Raw genomic sequence first — 24,468 nt, forward strand, 5'->3', positions numbered from 1 at the left:
GTTACCCATTTACACGTAAAACCTTCTTCAAGGACTAAGACTGGTAATCACTGAATTTTTATTTCACAATTATTGAACGACCTCTTAATCCTAAAATTAATCTACAATAATTAGTTAATCATTTACATCAAATCCTGAATTCATTATTCAGTCCTTACACAGACGAAACTTCCATTGATGCAGTGAATTTTGGATGATAGTGGACTTCAGGAACTGGCCCTTAGAAATTAATTGTTCAACACATTCATTAATATTAAGATTGGTTTGTTGATATTATGGATCACAGAGCCAAAGGGGAGGTTTCATGGTTTAGGGTTCACTTATGTCCTGATTCTGACACCTGTATGACTTAATCAACTTTGAAGGAGATATTTCTGATTTACACCAGAGTGAGTGATAGCAGGATCAGATCCCTAGACTCCATGGAAACACAGGTTCAAATTCTAGCAAGATAAACTCAGACTTTTGATATGTTCAGGATAGGTAATTTAGTAACATGCATTTTACTCTGTGGGGTTCTTTTATATAGGACCTTAAAAGCTAAGGGCCTGGCTGCTCAATGTGGATATTCAAGATCCCCTGGAACTTTTGTGAATTGTGGGTTGTAATAATATTATGGTCAAAAAGTCTTCTCCCCACATGTCTGTGAAGGGTGCTGTTTGGCTGTTGGCTGCCACCCTCACCACCCAGGGATGGCTGCGTTTCTCTGGTATTGTCTATAGATATATTTAGCTTGTACAGTGCTTTGGGATACAGATAAATTAAATAGATTAGATATAAATGCAAATTATTCCTATTGTCTTTATCTTAAGGAGGAGAGAGAAATCTTCCATTTCCCTGTCTGTTGCTCATCTATTGGCTGCCCCTTTCACATCTCCAGCATCTATCATAACCAACATCTTTCTGGTTAGGGGAGGCTAGATGGGACTCTATTTGCAGCCTGTCAATATCACACTCTAAATTGACTGGAAAGACACCCAAGCAACAAAACATGCTGCTCTTCAATGCTCCCAGCTCTTGCTAGTCTAGGAAGTAATAAAATCAAACCCAAGAAATTGTCCAGCAACATTGGATCTCCTGCAGTACCACCAGGCAGCCAGTGGCTCTCCAGGAACTTAAAAAATAATCCATTTAGGGCTAATTGAGTGATTATATGATCTATCAGGAGAATTAGAATATACCAAATTCCCTCATGAGGTGATGGCAGTTGGTCCATATAATGTCATTTTGTTCAGAAGCTCAGTCCCTAGCAGTGCTGAGCTCAACAGCATGCACATACAGAATGTCCCCGATTAGCATGCATTAGAAATAAAGCATTGTCCTTAATTAACAACAGAACAGTCATAATTGAGAAGCCAGAGTGATTTCATAGATTCAAACTTAATCAGCATCCATTTTTGCCTGGGTGGCAATTTGCAGCTTCAACTTACATTTAATGAAAATTGGATGTGATACTTAAAAATGAGATTTAATAATCTAACCTCAATGGCTGATTCAGAGCCTAGCCATCACTTCCCATATGTAATAGCAATTTTGTTTGCCTTATTCTCTGACATAATGCAGTTAAAATATACATTCACGTTATGATTTTCAAGCACTTTTTTGTTTTTGTTTTGCAGGTGAGATTTGCATGCACACAGTTCTATAAAACAGTCCCCTTAAACCAGTAACAGTTACAGCCTGTGAAATGAAGTCGCTATGTTGATTAACATGTCTAATTAGACTGACAATACCAAGACTTGGGTTCACCGCACAAGATTTCTATATTTAGAACTTTTACTGGCTTCAGAAATTGTTCTGTATATAAAAAGATCGCAGATTCAGGCCTTTTATTTATGGGAAGCACTCCTGGAATTCTAAATATTTTATATATTAGAGCAAATTTTTTCACTCTCAAGATTTTCAATTTTGTCACGGTGTATAAATGCCCTGAAAGTTTGTAAACTTTTCTTTTTCTTGATTCATGACCCATTCTGTCAATTTTATCAGAATATCTGTACTCAATTTGTACAAATAATCAAAATACTAAATAATTTACTGTTTTTTTCATAAATGATGAGAGGCACAGACCATCCCTGGAAAATGACCATATCATTTGAAGTGGTAGCCTTGCACTCACAATATTCACTAATGTTATATTAACGAAATCATTTATTTAAGAGATCAGTAACTTGAAAATGAATGATATCTCCCAGGGTCCAATCCCGCAAGGGGCTGAGTTCCTTCAAATTCCATTGAATTCAATGGATGTTAAGAGGACAACATATTTTGCTCAGCACTTCACAGGATAGGGCTCTTAGTGAACTATGTAGACTGATAAGCACTGCTGCCCAAATAAATGATTGCTACAAAACACCAACATCTGGTTAATGGACAAACCTCTACAGATCAGCTCTTCAGCGGGTGTAAACTGGTCTAGCTCCAAAGAAGTAAAAAAAGCTATGCCAATAGCTGTTGAGAATATGACTTCTCCCAAGTTCATTTACACCAATGAGCAACAGTAGAAGTAACTGTAAGTCAGTTAACGAATGAACAGAACAAGGATTTCAAAAGCAAATTGTTTCCTACCTCCAGTCTGGTCCTGTCCACATCCTTAGGCAGTTTCACCCGAATTCGGTTTGTTACAATAAGCGTTTCATAAGGATAGATCTGTTGCAAAAAGTAACAAAGGCATGAACTCTAGCGAAATGTGCTTCTGCTGTATGGCAATGTGTGTAACTTACAAATTTAAATGGTACATACTTGTATCCATATTTGACATACATATTTCACATGGACACAATAAGAAAAAAGGAACACATTTAACCTTGCTAGGAAGGGGTGAATCTGAGCATTCTCCCAGTGTTGGCATGGCACTTCTTACCTTGTATTCTGTAAGAAAATGGGAAATGGTTTGATAGTTTAGAATACGTAGGGTTCTTTCATGATTGCACTAGTGCACAGTTAGCAGAGATGAATGTTTCACATTACTGCATTTCTCTCAATTCTTTGACTAGCTGCTGGATAATTGCATTTATAGTTATCTACAGGTAACCTTCTGACCCTGGTGGTCTGGATGGCCCTAACATTATCCATTGCTGAAACAATGATGCTGGTAATCTGCATCAAAGACTGATGAGAGAGGCATCTGCTTCCTGGTGCCATGGGGTTAAACAATGGGTGTCCTTAGCAAAAGCAACCTATGGGGGGGAAGTTGGAAATCTTTCTTCTCAAGTGGCTTGTGTGTGAGTTAACTCAGTCTCTTGTCTGAAAGCTCCACCCTTCCTGCTCTTTACTGAAAATCATTAAAACATACAGATCACTAGGCACATTACAATCTTGGAAGATATGAATATCATCATGTAAACAGAACGTTCCAAAGTGACAACACCCGATGTTTGGACCAATTGAAGTGGAAAGAATGACTACTGTGAGAATAATGAGGGTTTCTTTTCTGTTCTTTTTAGGGTTACTGGTCCTAAACTAGCATGAGACTAGTCTAATTAGGTCAATGTTGCTGGATATACCATCACACGGCCTCTAATCCCCATAGTACTTTGATGCTTGGAAGGACAACCAGGATAGTGGGGAGGCTTTTGTAGAACCGCTATTGCCTAAAATATTTAAAATCAGAGATGAAGCTTTTCTTTAAAGCTGTGCTCCCTTATCTACTCAGATACTGAGAATAAATTAAGGATCAACACAAAGCCCTAGAGCAAAGCCTAAGGGTGGGATTTTCCAAAGAGCTTAAGTGACTTAAGAGCAGAAGTTCCCACTTGAGCTCTTTGGAAAAGCCCACCCCAGGTCTAGCTCATCATGATCACAATCAGGTTGACTCATAATAAGGGAAGTTAATGCAGACAGATACTGCTTGTTGAGATCCTGCTAAGGTTTAGGTTCCATTGTAATATAGTGATTACACTTTGTGATCGGTGATTAGACAAAAAAGGTTGTTACAAGGAAGAGGGAGAAGAATTGTTCTTCTTAACCTCTGAGGATAGAATAAGAAACAATGGGCTAAAATTGCAACAACGGAGATCTAGGTTGGACATTAGGAAAAACTTCCTAACTGTCAGGGTGGTTAAGCACTGGAATAAATTGCCTAGGGAGGTTGTGGAATCTCCATCATTGGAGATTTTTAAGAGCAGGTTAGACAAATACCTGTCAGGAATGGCCTAGATCAGGTGTAGGCAAACTATGGCCTGGGGCCTGCATCTGGCCCTACAGACATTTTAATCCGGCCCTCGAGCTTCAGCCGGCTCCTGGAAGCAGCAGCATGTCCCCGCTCTGCCTCCTATGCATAGGGACAGCCAGGGGGCTCCGCACATTGCCCCCGCAGCTCTCATTGGCCAGCAACTACGGCCGATGGGAGCTGCAGGGGCAGTGCCTGTGGACGGGGCAGCGCGCAGAGCCACCTGGCCGCGCCTCCGCATAGGAGCTGGAGGGAGGACATGCTGCTGCTTCCGGGAGCTACTTGAGGTAAACGCTGCCCGGAGCCTGCGCCCCTGACCCCCTCCTGTGCCCCAACCCCCTTCCCCAGCCCTGATCCCCCTCCCACCCTCCAAACCCATCGGTCCCAGCCCGGAGCACCCTCAACCCCTGATTCCTAGCCCCACCCCAGAACCCGCATCCCCAGCCAAAGCCCTCACCCCCTCCCGCACCCCAACCCCCCGTTTCGTGAGCATTCATGGCCCGTCATACAATTTCCATACCCAGATGTGGCCCTTGGGCCAAAAAGTTTGCCCACCTCTGGTCTAGATAATACTTAGTCCTGCCATGAATGCAGGGGACTGGACTAGATGACCTCTTGAGGTCCCTTCCAGTCCTATGATTCTATGATTTTAGACTGAATTTCCTCTCTGCCTTTGGAATAAGAATATCACTGGCTAACAAAAGAGCACAATGGAGGCCACTGCCCAATGCTGGGGGTGCTGGGTCTGATTCAACTTATGATGGCAGTACTCTATACTTTACTTTCTCAATAAGGTAAAAAATAAAGAACAACAGCGGCTGATTCTCTGTGATAGACAAACAGCTGAGCTGTGCTACCATCTAGCCATCGTTAACAGAGCTATGAGAGGATCTTACAGGGTAACAGTAGTAACAGCATGTTAAACCCCATACAAGGGGCAAAACACATGAAAGACAGGAGTGACTGAGAATCATCTCTCAAAGTACCTCTCATCCCCCAACTGGCATCTTGGTCTGTTTCATATTGGCCCATACTTGCAGTCTGGAAGAGCAAGAAACAAAGAATGTAGCAAGAAACTAAAACAAACAAAATAGTAGGTAAAACACTGTAGATGAAAATAAGAAAGCCTACCTGCATAATCAAAGCACAAATTCTTTTAAGGAAGTATACAGTTTTATTATAACACAGTCTAACTTTTCCAAGCAGGCAACTGAAGCAGGTGCAAAATAACTCAGTGTACAAATGCAGAGAGGTAGTTGTGCAAATAGAAACAAAGACATTGTCAAATCAATTGTTTTCAACAAACCTCCAGAGGAGATAACACAAATCCAGAGCCTGAGCAGCCTTAGGAAATGCTGCAAAACCTTCCTCTTTGAAAAACTCTTTTCGCCATAAGAATGAGACTAACACTGACACTCCCGTTCTTGCTCTATACCTCTACCAAAAATACTGAAACCAAAATCCCTCCCCCAAAGAGAATTTAATCCATTAAAAGGGAGACATGCTAGAGACTCCTTGAAATTAATGAGGGACTTCACTATTGCTATTTATTTTATGTTGAAGGTGCTGAGATTCTACGGTGATCAGTGGCAGTACCAAACAGATGATTAGATAGACAGACACCTAAGGCCAGATTCTCGATCCCTCATATATCCCCTGTGCTTCACTCCACAGCTAATTGAGGCTGCTCTAACTTGAGCTCCAATCCCCAGCATCCCCCCAGGATCAAAGAGGTGGAAAAGTTGCAGAAAGTCACCTATACCCTCCCTCCCAACAGGTGTGCTGGACGAGGTTTTTGAAGACCTGGCACTATGGGCGAAGGCTAGAGGTTTCGCAATAGACTAATAGCGTTAGGCACCCAAATCCCATTGAATTGAGTGGAAGTTGAGAGCGTCAAAAACCCTTAGGCTCTTTGGAAATTCACAGCCCAAATTTTGCCCTCAGCTGCAGTTGCCAATAAAGGCAATAAGAGTTGTGTGCACGTGATACAGCATTCTCTGTCTTCCTTCAGATTGATGAATGCTATGATGAGTTGACTGACATTACAGGATACTGGAAAAACAGTGTTTTTGTTTTAAGTCCTGAGGTTCATTCTTGTCTGTTCGGGGATGAGTCACATGCACAGCCATGTTTACAGATCTTGCAAGGTTTTTTTGTTTTATTTTATTATTCAGCATTGGGAGAATTGATTAAAAATAACAAACCACAAAAGTTGGTACGAGCCTGCATTCCAAACAGAGAACAGCTATGCTGAAAAGAATGCCACAGTTTTGGCCTAAAGGACTTGACCGTGCACGACCTTTTCAACTCATGAAGTTTACATGTGCGTTTAAACTTTTGCATTGCATAGATGGGAGAAATATTGCCACCTGCTGGTCACAAATATCTACTGCACTGTTTAATTCTGAACAGTAAACTGTTCTACTGCAAACATACTTGTTGCACAATGCTATATAACTGCAGGGCCGCCCAGAGGGGGGGGAAAGTGGGGCAATTTGCCCAGGCCCCGGGCCCCGCAGGGGCCCCCACGAGAATGTTGGAGGCTCCCCCCCGCTTCCGCTTTCCCCCATCCCCCGGCGCCTCAGCGCGCGGCGTCCAGGAGCGGCCCCCTGGACAGAGCTAAAGTGGCGTGGCTCCAGCGGGGCCTGAGTTCCTCCCGCTCAGAGCCACGTGGTAAGGGGACGGAGCTGCGAGCTGCGGCCAAGCGGCAGGAGCTCAGGTCCTGCTGGAGACACGCCACTGCAGCGCTGTCCAGGGCCGCTCCTGGACGCGGTGCGCTGAGGCTCCGGGAGAGGGAGGAGGCGGGGGGTAAGCGGCATGGTAAGGGGGCGGGGGCTGGGGGGGTTGGATAAGGGGCAGGGAGTCCCAGGGACAGTCAGGGGACAGGGAGGGGGCAGGAGTTTGGGGGAGGGGGGCAGAAGTTTGGGGGAGGGGGGCAGTCAGGGGACGGGGGGTGGATAGGGGTCGGGGGGGCAGTCAGGGGACAGGGAGGTTCGTGGAGGGTGGGGTCCCGGGGTGGTGTCCGGGGAGTCTTGGGGGGGCATTCAGGGGACAAGGAGCAGGATGGGTCAGGGATTCTGCGGGGGGGGGGGGGCTGTTGGGGGGCAGGAAGTGGGTGGGGGTCAGATAGGGGGTAGGGCCAGGCTGTTTGGGGAGGCACAGCCTTCCTTACCCTAAAGCTCATTCAGCAGTTTGAGGCTTGCAGACAGCTATTTAACACAAAGAGCCAAGCTGTTATCTTTTCCCTTAGGGCTACCATCCCTTTCACTTCTCAAATGCCAAATTGTAGTCTACATTTAATTTCAGTGCCATAGGGAGATTCATGTCAGGGGAGGGTAGCTTCATTTAAAATTAGCCACTTTAGATTAACAGTGATAGAGCCAAGAGAGCCATGGGGGAGGGATCACATGAGAAGAGCAATATCCTACACCACCTACCTCCTTCCCAACCATACCAAGGGAGACCCACCTCCCCTGCATTCCCCGAGGCTCCAGAGGGGTTAATTCAGTGATTCTCAAACTTTTGTACTGGTGACCCCTTTCACATAGCAAACCTCTGAGTGTGACCCCCTCTTATAAATTAAAAACACCTTTTTATATATTTAACACTATTATAAATGCTGGAGACAAAGCAGGGTTTGAGGTGGAGGCTGACAGCTCGCGACCCCAGGTAATAACCTCGTGACCCCCTGAGGGGTCCCGACCCCCAGTTTGAGCCCCCCTGGGTTAATTTAATTTTAGCACCCTGTGTCCATTCACATGCATGTGCTATTTTGAGCATTTCAGTTTTCACAGCATAGGCTCATCCCAGATTCTGGAACAAGCTCAAATGCTCAGTTCGTGGAGTATGTACATAAGCGATACTAAAGACAAATCCACAGTAACCGTCTCCAGTTTGTGAGGGACCCCATGGAGCCAGTCTCTAGGAAACAGATAAATTCATGGAGGTTAAGTCCATTAATGGCTATTAGCCAGGATAGGTAAGGAATGGTGTCCCTAGACTCTGTTTGTCAGAGGGTGGAGATGGATGGCAGGAGAGAGATCACTTGATCATTACCTGTTAGGTTCACTCCCTCTGGGGAACCTGGCATTAGCCACTGTTGGTAGACAGGATACTGGGCTGGATGGACCTTTGGTCTGACCCAGTATGGCCATTCTTATGTTCTAACCTAAATGAACCCAAAGTTATGGAGACAGCTATGAGTCAAGGAAGCCAGCGGAGTATCAGAAACCTGGAGAAGTCTCTGACTGGATGGGCTCTGGCGTTTGGTCACAAGCTGAGGTGGTTCAAAAGTTTTGGATTTTTTTTAAGCAGAATTTTTTTATTGTTTCTTTAAACAATCAAACACAGCAAGCAGCAAATATTTGGCCACACACTTCTGAAACCCCAAACCATGTTCAGGTTTTGGCAGACTAATTTCAGCTTTTCAATTAAAAAAAACACAACAAATTTTGAAGGAAAGCAGACATTGTCCGTGATTTTTTCTGCTTTTTAAAAACCCCTAGTTTTCGATCCAAAAAAAGTTTTGACGGAAAATATTTGTCCAACCCTTTTAATGAGCTTTAGTGCCTTTTAGCACTAGCTGATGCTGAGAACCAGTGATACCTTGTAAAGGTGACTTGAAAAGAAGTTTTCTCAAAACTGGGTTTGTGCCGAGATGCGGAAGGTTTTTAAATGTTTATTTTTCCCAGGGCCGCTTGGGGGGGAGGGGAGGGCAAGTGGGGCAATTTGCCCCAGGCCCTGCAGGGGCCCCCACGAGAATATAGTATTTTATAATATTGCAACTTTTTTTTATGGAAGGGGCCCCTGAAATTGCTTTGCCCCAGGCCCCCTGAATCCTCTGGGCGGCCCTGCATAACTGTCTTTGTCCCTCCTCATTTTGTTGGGTGTGTATGCCTGCTGGAGCACTTACGGATTAATCTATGCACAACTCAGCATGCAGGGGCTACAATTTTGCCTTGAGCAGCTCCATACTCCCTCTCCTGCCTGTGAACTCATGAAAGGGATGGATACAACAGCCCTTAGTAACTATTCACAACATATTATGCACCTGCGAACTTAATTTATTAAGATTACAAGAAATAATCTCTATCACAGTGTGACGTTGTGCAGTCTACATGGTTTTATAAAAACATGATCATAAGTGAATATAATGTAACTGGGATAGTTTTATAAAAAATTTGATAATAAGTGACTATAATGCAAATGGGATATGCTTTGTGCAAAAGGTCTCTTGTAAGGTATCATTACAAAGCTCATAAGCTACTGAGTGTGATCATCCTATTTGTAGAAATGTACCACTCTTGTATCTAAAACTAGAAATATAAAATGTAACTCTGAGGGCCTATTGTAATTATGTAAAGTGTGGGCCATTAATGATGGTTTGGAATCTTGATGACTCCCATTGTCTGCAGATGGCTGTTTACCTGTGAGTCTCCCTGTATATGTGTGTGCTGGCAAGTGAGTAATGAAGTCTTGCAGTGACATGTGATCATGTCACCTGAACTGGAATCCATCTTTAACCTGGTGCTTTTCCAGTGAGGGGACAAAGGGTTCCCGCCTTATGCAAAAGATATATAAAGGGGTGGAAGAGAACAGAGAGGGAGAGGAGCCATCATGGAGAATCCCCTAGATAACACCTAAGCTGGAACAAAAGCTGTACCAGGGGAAAGAATTGTGCCCAGGCCTGGAAGGTGTCCAGTCTGAGAAAAACTTACTGAAGCATCTCTGAGGGTGAGATTATCTGTATTTAGTTTGATTAGGCATAGATTTGCGCATTTTATTTTATTTTGCTTGTGACTTACTTTGTTCTGTCTGTTACTACTTTGAACCACTTAAATCCTACTGTCTGTATTTAATAAAATCACTTTTTATTTAGTAATTTACTCAGAGTATGTATTAATACCTGGGGGAGCAAACAACTGTGCATATCTCTCTATCAGTGTTATAGAGGGCGAACAATTTATGAGTTTGCCTTGCATAAGCTTTATGCAGGGTAAAACGGATTTATCTGGGTTTAGACCCCATTGGGAGTTGGGCATCTGAGTGCTAAAGACAAGCACACTCCTGTGAGCTGGTTTCTGGTAAACTTGCAGCTTTGGGACTAGTGATTCAGACCCTGAGTCTTTGTTAGAGCAGACTGGAGTGTCTGGCTCAGCAAGACAGGGTGCTGGAATCCTGAGCTGGCAGGGAAAACAGAAGCAGGGGTAGTCTTGGCACATTGGGTGGCAGCTCCCAAGGGGGTTTCTGTGATCCAACCCGTCACACACAGCATCAAAAATAATAAACTACCAATCTCCCTTGGTTGCTGATTTTTATCCAGATGCCTTAACTATTATTATTAATTATTTGTATTACTGTAGTGCTTATAAGCTCCACTCAGAAACCAGGACCCCACTGTGTTAGGTGCTGTACAAACACAGAACAAAAAGACAGCACCTGCCCCAAGAAGCTTACAGTCTAAGTAGCTGTAAGAACTCCCCAGTTTTACTAATTCAAAGTCATTTCCTAATCTCCCTGTTGCCTCAGATTAGAATAATTCTTACTAACAAATCAGTCAGATATCAACCACTGGTTCCCTAATTAAAGTATACTGTATAGGCAGACACTGGAAGTCAAATCCTACTGAGGAAAAGGAGCAAAAACTCCAGAAAGTCAAATGTAAAAGTATAATTAGGCAGGCCAAGAAAAAATTTGAGGCGCAACTAACTAAAGACACTAAAACTAATAGCAAAATATTTTCTAAAGCACCTCAGAAGCAGGAAGCCTGCCAGACAATCAGTGGGGCCACAGGACAATCAAGGTGTTAAAGGAGCACTCAAGACAAAGCTGTTGCAGAGAAGCTAAATTAATTCTTTGTATCTGCCTTCTTGGTACAGGATGTGAAGGAGATTCCCACACCTGTGCCATTCTTTTTCAGTGACAGATCTGAGGAACTGTCCCAGTTTGAGGTGTCAATAGATGTGGTTTTGGAATACATTGATAAATTAAACAGTAATAAGTCACTAGGACCAGATGGTATTCACCTAAGAGTTCTCAAGGAACTCAGATATGAAATTGCAGAACTACTAACCGTGGTATAGAACCCATTGCTTAAATCAGCCTCTATACCAGATGACTGGAGGGTAGCTAATATAATGCTGATTTTAAAAAAGGCTCCAGAGGCGATCCTGACAATTACAGGCCGGTAAACCTAACTTCAGTAGTAGGCAGACTGGATGAAGTTATAGTAAAGAACAGAACTATCAGATACATAGATAAACGTGACATTTTGGGAAACAGTGAAAACGGTTTTTGTAAAGAGAAATCATGCCTCACCAACCTATTAGAATTCTTAGAGGGAGTCAACAAGCATGTGGACAAGGGTGATCCAATGGATATAATGTACCTGGAATTTCTGGAAGCATTTGACAAGGTCCCTTACCAAAGGCTATTAAGCAAAGTAAGCAGGCATGGGATAAGAGGGAGGTCCTCTCATGGATCAGTAACTGGTGAAAAGATAGGAAACGAAAGGTAAGAATAAATGGTTTTCACAATGGAGAGAGGTAAATAGTGGGGTCCACCAAGGATCAGTACAGGACATGTGCTGTTCAACAAATTCATAAATGATTTTTAAAAGGGGGCGAACAGTGAGATGGCAAAATTCGCAAATGATACAAAATTACTTCAGATAGTTAAGTCCAAAGCTGACTGCAAAGAGTTACAAAAGGATCTCATGAAACTGGGTGACTGGGCAACGAAATGGCAGTTGAAATTCAATCCTAAATATACATACAAAATGATTGAGTCTAAATTAGCTGTTACCACTCTAGAAAGATCTTGGGGTCATTATGGATTGTTCTTTGAAAACATCCACTCAACGTGCAGTGGAAGTCAAAAAAGCTAACAGAATGTTAGGAACCATTAGGAATGGTAATGAATGAAACAGAAAATATCATAATGCCACTTTATAAAATCATGGTACGCTCACACCTTGAATACGGAGTACATTTCTGGTCACCCCATCTCAAAAAAATATATATTTGAATTGGGAAAAGTACAGAGAAGGGCAACAAAATGATTAGGGGTATGGGACAGCTTCCATATGGGAAGAGATTAAAAAGCCTGGGACTGCTGATCTTAGGAAAGAGATGACTAAGGGGGGGAATTAACAGAGGTCTATAAAACCATGAATGGTATGGAGTAAGTGAATAGGGAAGTGTTATTTACCCTTTCACATACCACAAGAACTAGGGATCACCCAATGAAATTAATCAGCACCATGTTTAAACCAAACAAAAGGAAGTACTTCTTCATGCAACACAAAGTCAACCTGTGGAACTTGTTGCCAGGGGATGTTATGAAGGTCAAAAGTACCACTGGGTTCAAAAAAGAATTAGATAAATTCCTGGAGGAAATGTCTGTCAATGTCTATTAGCCAAGATGGACAGAGACGCAACTCCATGCTACAGGTGTCCCTAAACCTCTGGCTGTCAGAAGCTGGGACTGGACGACAGGGGATGGGTCTCTCAAAATTGCCATTCTGTTCATTCCCCCGGAAGCAGCTGACACTGGCCACAGTCAGAAGACAGGATATCGGGGCTAGACCCAAACTTTTCAGGGTCTTGCCCCCTCATCCCGGGGGCGAGGCTGCAGCTCGAGGGGAGGATGCAGTTATGGGGAAGGGGACTGAGGTTGGGAGCACAGCTGTGGGCAGACCTAGGAGTGGATGCTCAGCCGTACTCCCGAACATTCCTCCGCGTCCCCCCAGGGGGGCACGCCCCACAGTCTGAGGACCTTTGGGCTAGACAGATCATTGGTCTCACCTAATATGGCTATTCTCATGTTCTTATATTTAGGCCATTTGTCCAATTTTAAACCAGACAGTCCTCTTTTTGGGTGGTTTGTTCCCCATCTGGTACTGAGACAAAACCAGATGTGGTTTTGTCCAGTATTGTATGGGGATGCCCGGGGTGGCCCGTCTAAATAGGCAAACTAGGCGGTTGCCTAGGGTGCCAAGTTAAATGGGGCACCAAATTATAGGGGAAAAAATCAAATTTAAAAAAAAATGAAAAAGATAAAAAAAAACAAATAAAATAACGAAGATGTCATTATTTCAATTCCCGTGAGCGTATGGAGGGAATATGAATTATAATTAATTTCTCTACATTTCTGAGAATTTATTAATTTGTCAAATCTTTTATCTACTGCAAAATAAATAATATTTTAGTGAAATTGTTTTTCAATTTGCGACATAGGGTCAAGATGACCCACTCCGCAATTTTGATAAGCAATAACTCAGCCACAATGAAACACATCCGTTAGCGGCAAAAGCTGCAATGCTAGTGACATCTAACTCGAATATACATCAAGGTCGCACAGCCGGAAATTCATGTAGAGCAGAGAGTCGGCATTGACTCATGAAAATTCAAAAGACATTAATGCTACAGATTTGTGTAGTGAGCTTCAGGGTTTTTCAAGACGACTTAAGAAACATTCCACTCCTGAAGAAGTACTGAAGTTTGTTTGTGAAAATAAACTCAGTTTTCCAAACATTTTTATAGCTCTACACATTCTTTTAACTTTGCCAGTTTCCATAGCTAGTGGGGAACGTCGCTTCCCAAAGTTAAAATTGATAAAAACATATCTGCGTTCAACAATGGTGCAAGAGAGACTTGGACTTGCCACAATGTCAATAGAGCATGAAATAGCTGGAAAATTGGATCTAAAAGAACTAGTGACTGAATTTCCAAAATTTAAAGCAAGAAAAGTCATGTTTTAAGAGCACAGAGTGTTTTTTATTCAGAGTGTTTTGTAAATACAGGTTAAAGTTCATTGAACAGTTTTCTTATTTCTTTCTATATTGGATGTGGTGGTAATGGCAGTTAAAGCGGGATAGCATAATGGATGATTTTGGATGTGTAATAATAAAAATTATAATTAACATTTTTAATGCATTTTTATTTGAAATCGGACTGAAATATCATCTAGCTGTCATGTACAAATCTATTCTGAAAATTTCGTCTCTCTATTTTATCTGATCTCAGAAACATTGGTTGGACAGACGGACAAACCAAATAATTAAGTCTCTGTTTAAAAAAAAAAAAAAAAAAACGCTTAAAAACATTAAAAGGAAAAAAGGGGCAAAATGTTTCCCAGTTTAGCAAAAACCTCAGCCTACATCTGCCCTTGGTGTTTGGGGGTGGGGGACGCCGACTGCATGGTTTGCCTAGGGCGCCAGTTGCTGGCAGCAAGTCTAGGGCCGCCCCTGGGGATGCCATTTTGAAGAGCACACTGCTCTACCCACACCGGTGCGACCTTGCACATGGCATAACTCCACTCTTCTTTTTGGGGCTGAATTCAGAGTGTCAGACACTGGGCTCAACACCAAGACTGCTAGTCATTTAATATTAACAGGATGTACATTTCAGAAAATGCATACAAATATATTCAACATTTCAGCCAGGCTATGGCACTTGCACTCTTGCTGCTCCCCATGATTAATTGGAGGTCATTCTCTTGCCTTCAGTAAAATACAGCCTAGATCACATACCGTAGTTGTTTTCAAACTTCCTTTTGGAGACACTAGTGCAATGACTATCATCAGCCTCATCATCAACTGTACAGGAGAACCTCAGAGTTACAAACAACTCAGGAATGGAGGTTGTTCGTAACTCTGAAATATTCTTAACTCTGAACAAAACATTGTGGTTGTTCTTTCGAAAGCTTACAACTGAACATTGACTTAATACAACTTTGAAACTTTACTACGTGGAAGAAAAAATGCTGCTTTCCCTTTATTTTTTTAGTACTTTACGTTTAACACATTACTGTACTGTATTCGGAAGAGGGTGGGGAGGGGAGGAGGTGTGTGGTTGACTGCTCAGTTCGTAACTCTGGTGGCCATAACTCTGAGGTTCTACTTAAGTGCCTAGGAGCCCCGTCATGGACAAGGACCCCATTGTGATAGGTGCTGTACAAACACAAAACAACAAGACAGTCACTGCCTCAAAGAGCCTACAATAACTATCATTAGATACCTGTCCTTCTCTCTCTCCTCCTCCCCCTGCTCCCTCCCTTTTTTTGATAAAAGAAAAAAGAAAAGAAAATCTGGGAAACCTACATATATGAACACTGGAAAAAAACAGATTACCCACTTCAGGAAATACAACCCATCTGTGGGTTGCTTCCCCTTTTCTCTAACATAGGAGAGCTAGCTTGCTTTAAATAGATGCCCGTCTTTCTCAATGATTAATTTAACACTTACTGAGTTCTGTTAATATGTGCAGACTACATTTTTGGATCTGTGTTTGTTTTGGGAGAAAAATAAGACTCTTAATGCTCATGCAACACACAATTAAAGAGAAGCCTCAATCTGGCTGACTGCTTCTTGAAGACAGACATGGTTGAACTCCCTTGGCATATGAATATGTTAGGCAGAGCTGGTAGCCAAAAGTCTTTAAAGAGCTTTATGTTATTTGTGATTATCTACCTGGTTACTAAGCTGTGTATTTATGGTACAATATTAGCAGGTGTAACGCATTCTATACTAATACCTACCTGGTGCAATCCGTTCTTTCCGTAGCCAGGAAGAGAAGCAGATTTGGCATATGGGAATCCTGTAAAAGACACAATATGTATTGAGAGATTTTTGCAAAAATCTTTACAATCAAATTAATAACAGCAAGCACAGAATACAAGAAACCAATTACAAGAGCTATCACCCAGGGCTGGTCTACAGTGTGGGGGGGAATCGATCCAAGATACGCAACTTCAGCTACGTGAATAGCGTAGCTGAAGTCGAAGTATCTTGGATCGAATTACCTGGGGTCCACACGGCGCGGGATCGACGGCCGCGGCTCCCCCGTCGACTGCGCTACCGCCGCTTGCTCTGATGGAGTTCCGGAGTCGACGGTGAGCGCGTTCAGGGATCGATATATCACGTCTTAATGAGATGCGATATATCGATCCCGGATAAATCGATTGCTACCCGCCGATACGGCGGGTAGTGAAAACGTACCCCCAGTCTCTGAGATACAGGACAGATGTGTATGGTTCATCTCAGTCTTGCAGGAGATTTTTAAAAAGAGAAATATATCTGTATCTATAATTCATATCACGTCAGGTTGGGATCATCCCAGATCTCAGAAGATTGCATGTTCCGCAGATGGGGATGGGGAACACGTGTGCTGGGGAAGACCTCTAAGGAACAATTTGGTGCGGTAGAGAGCGGTACTGAGGACTCAGTAAGAGGTAACCTCTCTGACTCAGTGCTGAACTACTACCCCAGAATGGTAATAAACGTGCATTATTTCAGAGGTTCTGCCAACTTGCGTTCCTGGCACTTTTTGTAAGAATACGGTCCTGGTGAAATTCCAGTTTAAGAACAGCTTTTTGCCCCCACTAAATTTGCTCTGCAGTTTCAACGGGAAAAGGTATTTTCTATTTCCAGTCTTAAACTGGTGTATAGTGTTGTTAGGTGCTGTTAAATAGTTATTTCATTTCTCCCTGAGGTGGCTGCATTTCAGCAGTGGGTAAAATGATCTTTGGATATTGTTCAGATTCTCTGGCATCACTAGAGATGCTCGGATCTCTTTCTACTGCCACTTTCAAACCTCCTTCTTAAATAATCAGTCTAAACTACTAGCCAGATCTTTAGAAGGTATAAATCTGTACAGCTCCCTTCACTAGTTTGACAATTTACACAAGCAGAGGATCTAATCCTGTATGTTTAGAGAGGAGATGAATAAGAGGGGACACACTAAAGGTAGAGAAAACAGTGAATGGTGTAAGAGAAAGTAAACTGGGCACTCCTATTTACACTTCCTTATAATCTGAGACTGAGGAGATGGTCGATGGAACTGAAAAGCTAAATATTTTAAAATGATAAAAGGAAAAAGGTGCATGCACCACCTGTGGAACTCGTTGCCACAAGATCTCACTGTGGCCGGAAGCTTGGCAGGATGCCAGAAAGATAAAGGCATTTATATGAGTAATGTGAAAATCCACAGGTACAGTAGACAGGGCTCATTTAAAAAAAATAGGTATAAACTAGCTACTGATTCATGGGATCAGGAAGAAATTATACTATAATTGTCCATTATGGAGGATTCTTGCACCTTCCTCTGAAGAAAGTGGTACTGGCCACTGTTAATGACAGGCTATTGAATTCTATGGATCAGTTATCTGATCCAATATGGCAAAGTCTATGTTCCTACTTAAAGAACTAAGTGCATTATTTATTATTAGCTACTATTTTGTATTGCAGTAGCACCTAGAGCCCCAATTAAGAATCCAGACCACATTGCATTAGGCACTGAACATACAAATGATAAAGTTACAGTCCCTGTCCTGACCTATCAAACAGATTAGTGAAGAACACTGCTGGGGAGACCAATTCCTCTGACCTCTCTGCCCTGCAGAGCAGTGACACTGAGTAGATGGCTGACATGGCTTAGTGTTATCCCAAAATATTTTGACTTTACTGCATATGTAAAGGGATAGGTTAAAATAGGAATAATGAAAAGGTGTAAAGTCCTATATTCAAATTATTTAGGAACATAGGAATTGCAGTGTCAGAAGGGATCAAAGGTTTGTCTCATGCGGTTTCCTGCTTCTAATGGTGGCCTCTTCTAGTCTGTGAAATTCCCAGTGGGAATTTCCCACCATGCTCCTAGTTAATGGTGGAATATTATAGCACCAAAGGGAAATGCTTTGGGGCAAAGGAAACAGTTTAGAATTAACAAACTTCCTTTAACATCTAACAGTTTGGGAGTTTTACATCCTAAACTTAATGAGGACAAACATTCATTTCAGGATGAACATGGTGAATTTTGTGTGTGAAAATCAGAGAAGTGAAGTACAGGCGACATCTTGTGGCCATTTGGAAAACTTCCAGGGGTGAAATCCTGGCCTAATTAAAGTCAACGGGAAAACTTCCATTGACTTCTACGGGGGACAGCATTTCACCCAGGTCTTCATTCCATAGGAAGTTCTCAGGTATATTATATACTCTACCTTATTCCTGATTGCTCTTCTTTGAATGAAACAATCTAGACTGAACTAGCCAACATACTTGTAACAACTGCAATCATCATATGCTAAATGCTTTCTGCAGTATCTTGTAGAGTTTTCGAGTACTTGACTGATATGTGACAATCTGTCCTTACCAATGCAGATACTATAGACTCATCAGCTAGATTGTAAATTGATATGGCTCCTTTCATGCCATTCATGCTAATTTGAAATGTGATGAAACTGCATTTCACCACAGGCTAATTGGGGCCAGAGGAAAATATAGGGCACGACTGCATTACACTGCAAGAAAATAATAATAAATAATAATAGCATCAAGCTCTTATATAGCTTTTTTCAACCACAGATCTCAAAGCGCTTTACACAAGGACTCATTTTACAGATGGAGAAACTGAGGCACAGAGAGGCAACTTGTCCAAGGTCACCCAACAGGCCAGAAGCAGATCCAGGATTAGAACCCAGGTATCCCAAGTCCTGGTCCAATAATATATCCACAAGGCAAAAAAGCTTTATATATGCACAATGTCTACTTCCTGCTACATGGTAACCAGCATGTCACTGAAGAAAGGGAACTATTAAAACACTGAAAACTAAAGAAACGTGATAGTAGTATTGTCTTTTGACTAACTCTATGCCCAGCGAGTGTACGTAACCATGTGTTCCTGACACTGTTACTCTTGTTCTTCTTTTATCACCTCCAATTGTATGTTTCATCTTGCCTTAGATTAGACTGTAAGCTCTTTTGGTCAGAGACTGTCTCTCAATATGTGATTCTGTTTTGGGGCCTCTAAGTGCTACCGCAGTACAAGGAATAAGTAATAATAGTAACAAGCTAAGCATCGAAGGATCATCTGGGAAGTGGTACAATACCAGTGGGTTAAACAATCATTTGTAGAGCCTCTTTTGCACTATCTCAGACCCCAAAATCAAGAATGTCTGTGGTTCAGGAAATAGTAACTGTTGAATTCCCTTTAACTTCTCATGCTAAATGAGTGGCAGTACAATGCACCAGAAATCTATGTCGAGCCATTTATGGACACTGTGTTTTTGTAAATCAATATAGATTTTCTTAGAAGAGCTATTTGTAGCAATCAACCTTCAAAAAAAAAAAAAAAAAAAAGTTCAAATTCACTGAGGAATCCTATTCAGTTACTACTATGTTATTCTGAAATGTTATAAACACCATGTACTAAACCTACCTACCATAATATACATATGTATGTCTCAGTTACACAGCAGCAAGATATTTATGCAGACATTATGTAAGCAAGAAAAGATAAACAAAACTTAGGACAATGATTGAGTCTTGAATACAATAGATCACACCAATACATGAAGTGGTCTGATACACCATTGGTGCCCAAAGTGCCCATGAGCTTTGAATGAGAGAAACTTTTTGTACAGAACAGAGATAACCATTACTAGCAGTAAATATATACCTCTCTCCAGATAAAGGTATACACACACACACACACACACACACCCAAATAGAGTTGATAAGGTATGAGTATTTGGATATTCAGCACTTTCCAAACTATATGAAAGGGTTCAAGGGGAAGGGGAGTTCAGCATCTTAATGCCCTAGCCTTTTCTTCAACTTGACACGGTAATGCCTGAAATGGTATCCATGAATAAAATCTCTCCCACTAAGAGAGCTCAGTGAGCATACAAGGCCTAAGACATTTCGACACCTAGCCTACAATATTAATACCAGACAGAAAAAAAAATGAACTAAGGTGGAGCAATCGTTACTATCGTGTCTAGCTATTACAGAGTTCAATTGTGGCTTTGCCACAAGACCTCTGTAATGATCAGGGCATTGTTGACCTGCCCCAGAAGCAGACCTGGAACCAGACTGTGATTCAGGAAGTCATCTGCAGTCCCCTCTTGCTCTGTGGGGGAAGTAATCTGTGCCAGACCTACATCTGACATACATTATTTCCCTTGCTGTGCTGTGCCAACTAAACTGCACTGACCAGCTCATTGGGTTTGGAGGTGGGGCTAAGGTTCTCTTCGCTCCCCATTCACATGCGGGAGGGACAATAGCTAAATAGCTAAGCAATGGTCAGTGGGGCACTTGGTAGCCTACAAATACTTGGAAGGTGTAAACAAGGAAGGAAGGAAAGGAATTATTTAGGACAGCACGGGGGATAGAACTAGGAGTAACTGGATAAAATTAAGGAAGGGAATACAAGAGAGTGAATATCAGGAAAAAAACCTTCAAAGCCAGAACTATTTAGCTGTTAAATGGTCTTCTAAGACAAGTGGTGGGTACACTGAAAACTACACTGGGCAAAACATCTGAAAATGTAACACAAGGAACAACTTCCATCAGCAGGGAGGTGACCACATAACTCACAGAGTCTTTTCTATCTGTGACTTCTGTGGTTCTGAATTGTGTGTTTGATATTAGAAAATAAAAGATAAAGGAGTGAGTGGAAGCAGAATGATAGTCCCATGGAGAAACCTGTGACACAGTATGTTGCTTGTATATATAAAAAAAGTGTACTGTGTGTTACAGACATTTTTATGGGAGAGGTTTTTGCCTCATAAGGCCTATTATCTCAAAACATGTACAGATAAGCAGCATATCAACCCATCAGTCAGCCTTCTCATGGTGCATGTGCCTAAACTATTTATTTGCATAGTCTATGCTCATTTCTGCCAGTTGCTTCTGGATGTGAGGAGTTTGTGGCATTCAGAGACAGCTTCACATGCACAAGGGCATTTATGAAACTTTCCCTGTGTGGGAAATGTCTGATGGTATTTGAGAAGGGAAATCACCTTGCTTTGGTTCAGTAGGATCCCAAACTACTTGTTTCTTTCCACTTGGTTCACTCTACTGACAGATTCTGCTGCATCAGTTTTTTCCCCTCTCTTGTATAGCTGAGCCATAATTTCCTTAATACGAAGATGATGGAGCCAGCTATCATATTACCAATGACTGGCACATTACCTTTGCTGCCAGATGTGCTTTGCAGTGGGATGAAAGCTTTCGAAAAACTGCTTCCCCAAATTATTTACCCCAGTTGACCTGTATCTCCATCACGGTGTAGCAGGGGGGCCCTCTCTTAGGACAACTGCCGTTCAAAGGTATTTTCCTCTAAAATTATCTATCATTTTTGTGATTTGTGTACTAAAAGCAAAATTTAGGTTCCTTTATTCCTGATGACTACGTCCCTGTACTCCCCCACTTCCTGTCAAGTTAAATGAAGAGAACGTGGAGAACACTTTCAGTACTGATAGCTAGTGAGAGCGGCATTTCAAAACAATGATCCGCTGGCTATTCCAATTTACGAATATGGAGTGTTTGGGTGGAGGCCAAAGGCAAAGAATGAAAATGTGCAGAGAAGCCTATGGCATGGCTGTCTCTCTCAGTCAAGCCACAATCCCACATCCACAATTAACTGCGTAAAGTAAATACTTACTTGAATATATGGTGGTTGCATTCTCTTGCATTTGCCGGAGCTGTTCTCTGTCAGTTCCAGGACCGTGTGATAGTGACTGAGTATCCAAATCTGGAGAATTAGTTCTGGTGTCCATCTCCCCCTTCAGAATCAGCCAACTGGTCTTTAGCTGAACAGAACAAAACCGAACCTTAACCTTTGCATTTATTTTTGCAAATTCACTCACACGGGAATTCTCAGATCTATTTTTATTTATAGTAATATTGTACCAATCATTCCCTTAGTCATAAAAGTGGAAGACAGATCCTGTGCAATGCATCATGGGACTGTCTGTTAGAAGTTCTAGTATCAGATACTTAACCTGATCCACCTGGTTGAGAATGGGTTTCCTGTTAATTACCGCTGTTACTCTGTCCTCGTTTCAGAACATGTGCATTTTTTAAAATTAAACTATTAATGCCCACAAGTGAATCAATATTACTTTTTCTCACTTTAAAATAAATACATTGAATAAAAACACCTCCACTGAACCACCAATGAACGTGCCTAGATTGAGTAAATGCATGAACTTATTGCATTAGTTCAATTCTTCCTACTTTTTGCCTCCCCTAATTGTTCCATCACTTGTCAAATTTAGATTGTAAGCACTTTGGGGGAGGTGCAATATCTTTCTATATCTTCTGTGAAGGACCAAACACACATTTGCTGCTATTAAATAACTAGAATAAATGATCAATAAAAATAAAATATCTAAAAAATAAAAAAGATTTTAAAATGGTACCATTGAGAAACGCTAAGACCCTGCATGTTTTTCCTGCATTCTGGACATTACCTTCCTATTGTCCTGATCAAAACTTCCATCCTCCCCCTCTGATCTTCTTACTGTTAGAATATAAAAGCCATTGTAAGAGTTAAAACAGCATCATGTCATTTTTTTCCCATTTTGACTGTAATCATATTGCAGGTTTCTGAAAAGAATAAAATGATCTATACAAATGAAGGGATATGAGAAGTTGGAAGTGTACTGGTACAATATGTTCGACTCATTTAAGCCATTATGAAATTATTAAAATGATTCAATGCTGTAAATTCACAGTATAAGCATAAAATCTACTCTTCCAAGCATTTTAAAGTACCATTTTTTAGGGAAGATGCTACTTTCTGAGGCTTGACTGGAGGGAAAAAAAATATAATTTATCTCATGGCTACACTAGAGCGTTGACAGTGGTGCAGTTGCACCAATGCTGCTGTGCTGCTGTGAGCTCTCTAATGTAGGCTCTCTAAGCTGACGGGAGAGAGCTCTGCCGTCGGATTAACTAGTCCAGCCCCCATGCCTGCCGACATAGCGCTTCCACACCGGCACTTATGTCGGTGTAACTTATGTCGCTCAGGGGTGTGATTTATTCACCCTCAAGTGACATAAATTATGCCAACATAAGCTGTAGTGTAGACATAGCCTTAGAAACAGATTGTGACTCAGCCTAACCCAGCTGTCCAGGGGAGCAAGCCACTCCTTTCCTGTGTTGCCATGTTAATGCTCTCCACAGGGTAGCTTGGGTCTAGCAGGTTTTATACCTGGTCCTCATTCCTCTCCCCCAGCAGGTAGGGTACAGAAAATGGATCCACCATCTCAAAATGTCAGCCAGCAAAGCTAAACCACTGCGGGAGGGTTAGGGGTAGGGAGTAAGCTGTCCCCCTATAAAGGGCTGCAGTAAATCATTTCACTGTCAGGAGCAGAGTCACATTCTGAGTCACAATTCCTTCCCCAGCCTCCTCCTGGGCTGTGTGTTACTCTGACACAAGGCAGATACAAAACTTTCAATCCAGCCCTTAATGATCAACATCATGGCGTTAGCAAGAGCAGAGTCTGCCTAAGGCCTGGTCTACACTATGACTTTAATTCGGATTTAGCAGCGTTAAATCGAATTAACCCTGCACCCGTCCACACAGCGGAGCCATTTATTTTGAAATAAAGGGCTCTTAAAATCGATTTCTGTACTCCACCCCGACGAGCGGAGTAGCGCCAAAATCGATTTTGTCAATTCGAATTAGGGTTAGTGTGGCCACAATTCGATGGTATTGGCCTCCGGAAGCTGTCCCAGAGTGCACCATTGTGACCGCTCTGGACAGCAATCTGAACTCGCATGCACTGGCCAGGTAGACAGGAAAAGCCCCAGGAAAATTTGAATTTCATTTCCTGTTTGCCCAGCGTGGAGAGCACAGGTGACCACAGATACCACAGATACCTCAGCTCATCAGCACAGGTAACCATGCAGGCTGATAATCGAAAAAGAGCACCAGCATGGACCGCACGGGAGGTACTGGATCTGATCGCTATATGGGGAGAGGATTCAGTGCTAGCAGAACTTCGTTCAAAAAGACGAAATGCCAAAACTTTTGAAAAAATCTCCAAGGGCATGATGGAGAGAGGCCACAATAGGGACTCAGATCAGTGCCGCGTGAAAGTCAAGGAGCTTAGACAAGCCTATCAAAAAACAAAGGAGGCAAACGGTCGCTCCGGGTCAGAGCCGCGGACATGCCGCTTCTACGCCGAGCTGCATGCAATTCTAGGGGGGGCCGCCACCACTACCCCACCTGTGACCGTGGATTCCAGGTCGGGGATAGTCTCATCAGCTACACCTGAGGATTCTGCGGATGGGGAAGAGGAGGAGGAGGAGGAGGACGAGCTTGCAGAGAGCACCCAGCACTCCGTTCTCCCCAACAGCCAGGATCTTTTTCTCAGCCTGACTGAAGTACCCTCCCAAGCCAGTAGCCAAGACCATGACCCCATGGAAGGGACCTCAGGTGAGTTTACCTTTTAAAATATAAAACATGGTTTAAAAGCAAGCGTTTTTTAATGATTAATTTGCCCTGAGG

The 24,468-nt window shown here is 42.3% G+C and overlaps 1 protein-coding gene across 1 annotated transcript in view; it reads right to left on the reverse strand.

Annotated features, from left to right (window-relative positions):
• ABLIM2 (actin binding LIM protein family member 2) overlaps positions 1 to 24,468 on the reverse strand; it is a 156,072-nt gene that overhangs the window by 15,513 nt on the left and 116,091 nt on the right. The window contains exons 15-20 of the mRNA XM_065405740.1: positions 22,424 to 22,473; positions 21,613 to 21,760; positions 15,710 to 15,768; positions 5,158 to 5,212; positions 2,807 to 2,871; positions 2,569 to 2,649 (exon numbers count right to left, since the gene is read on the reverse strand). Coding sequence (XP_065261812.1) covers positions 2,569 to 2,649; positions 2,807 to 2,871; positions 5,158 to 5,212; positions 15,710 to 15,768; positions 21,613 to 21,760; positions 22,424 to 22,473 — 458 coding nt within the window. The remainder of the gene's footprint in view (positions 1 to 2,568; positions 2,650 to 2,806; positions 2,872 to 5,157; positions 5,213 to 15,709; positions 15,769 to 21,612; positions 21,761 to 22,423; positions 22,474 to 24,468) is intronic.

Source organism: Emys orbicularis, chromosome 5, assembly GCF_028017835.1.
Source record: "Emys orbicularis isolate rEmyOrb1 chromosome 5, rEmyOrb1.hap1, whole genome shotgun sequence".
In the NCBI taxonomy this organism is placed as follows: domain Eukaryota; kingdom Metazoa; phylum Chordata; order Testudines; family Emydidae; genus Emys; species Emys orbicularis.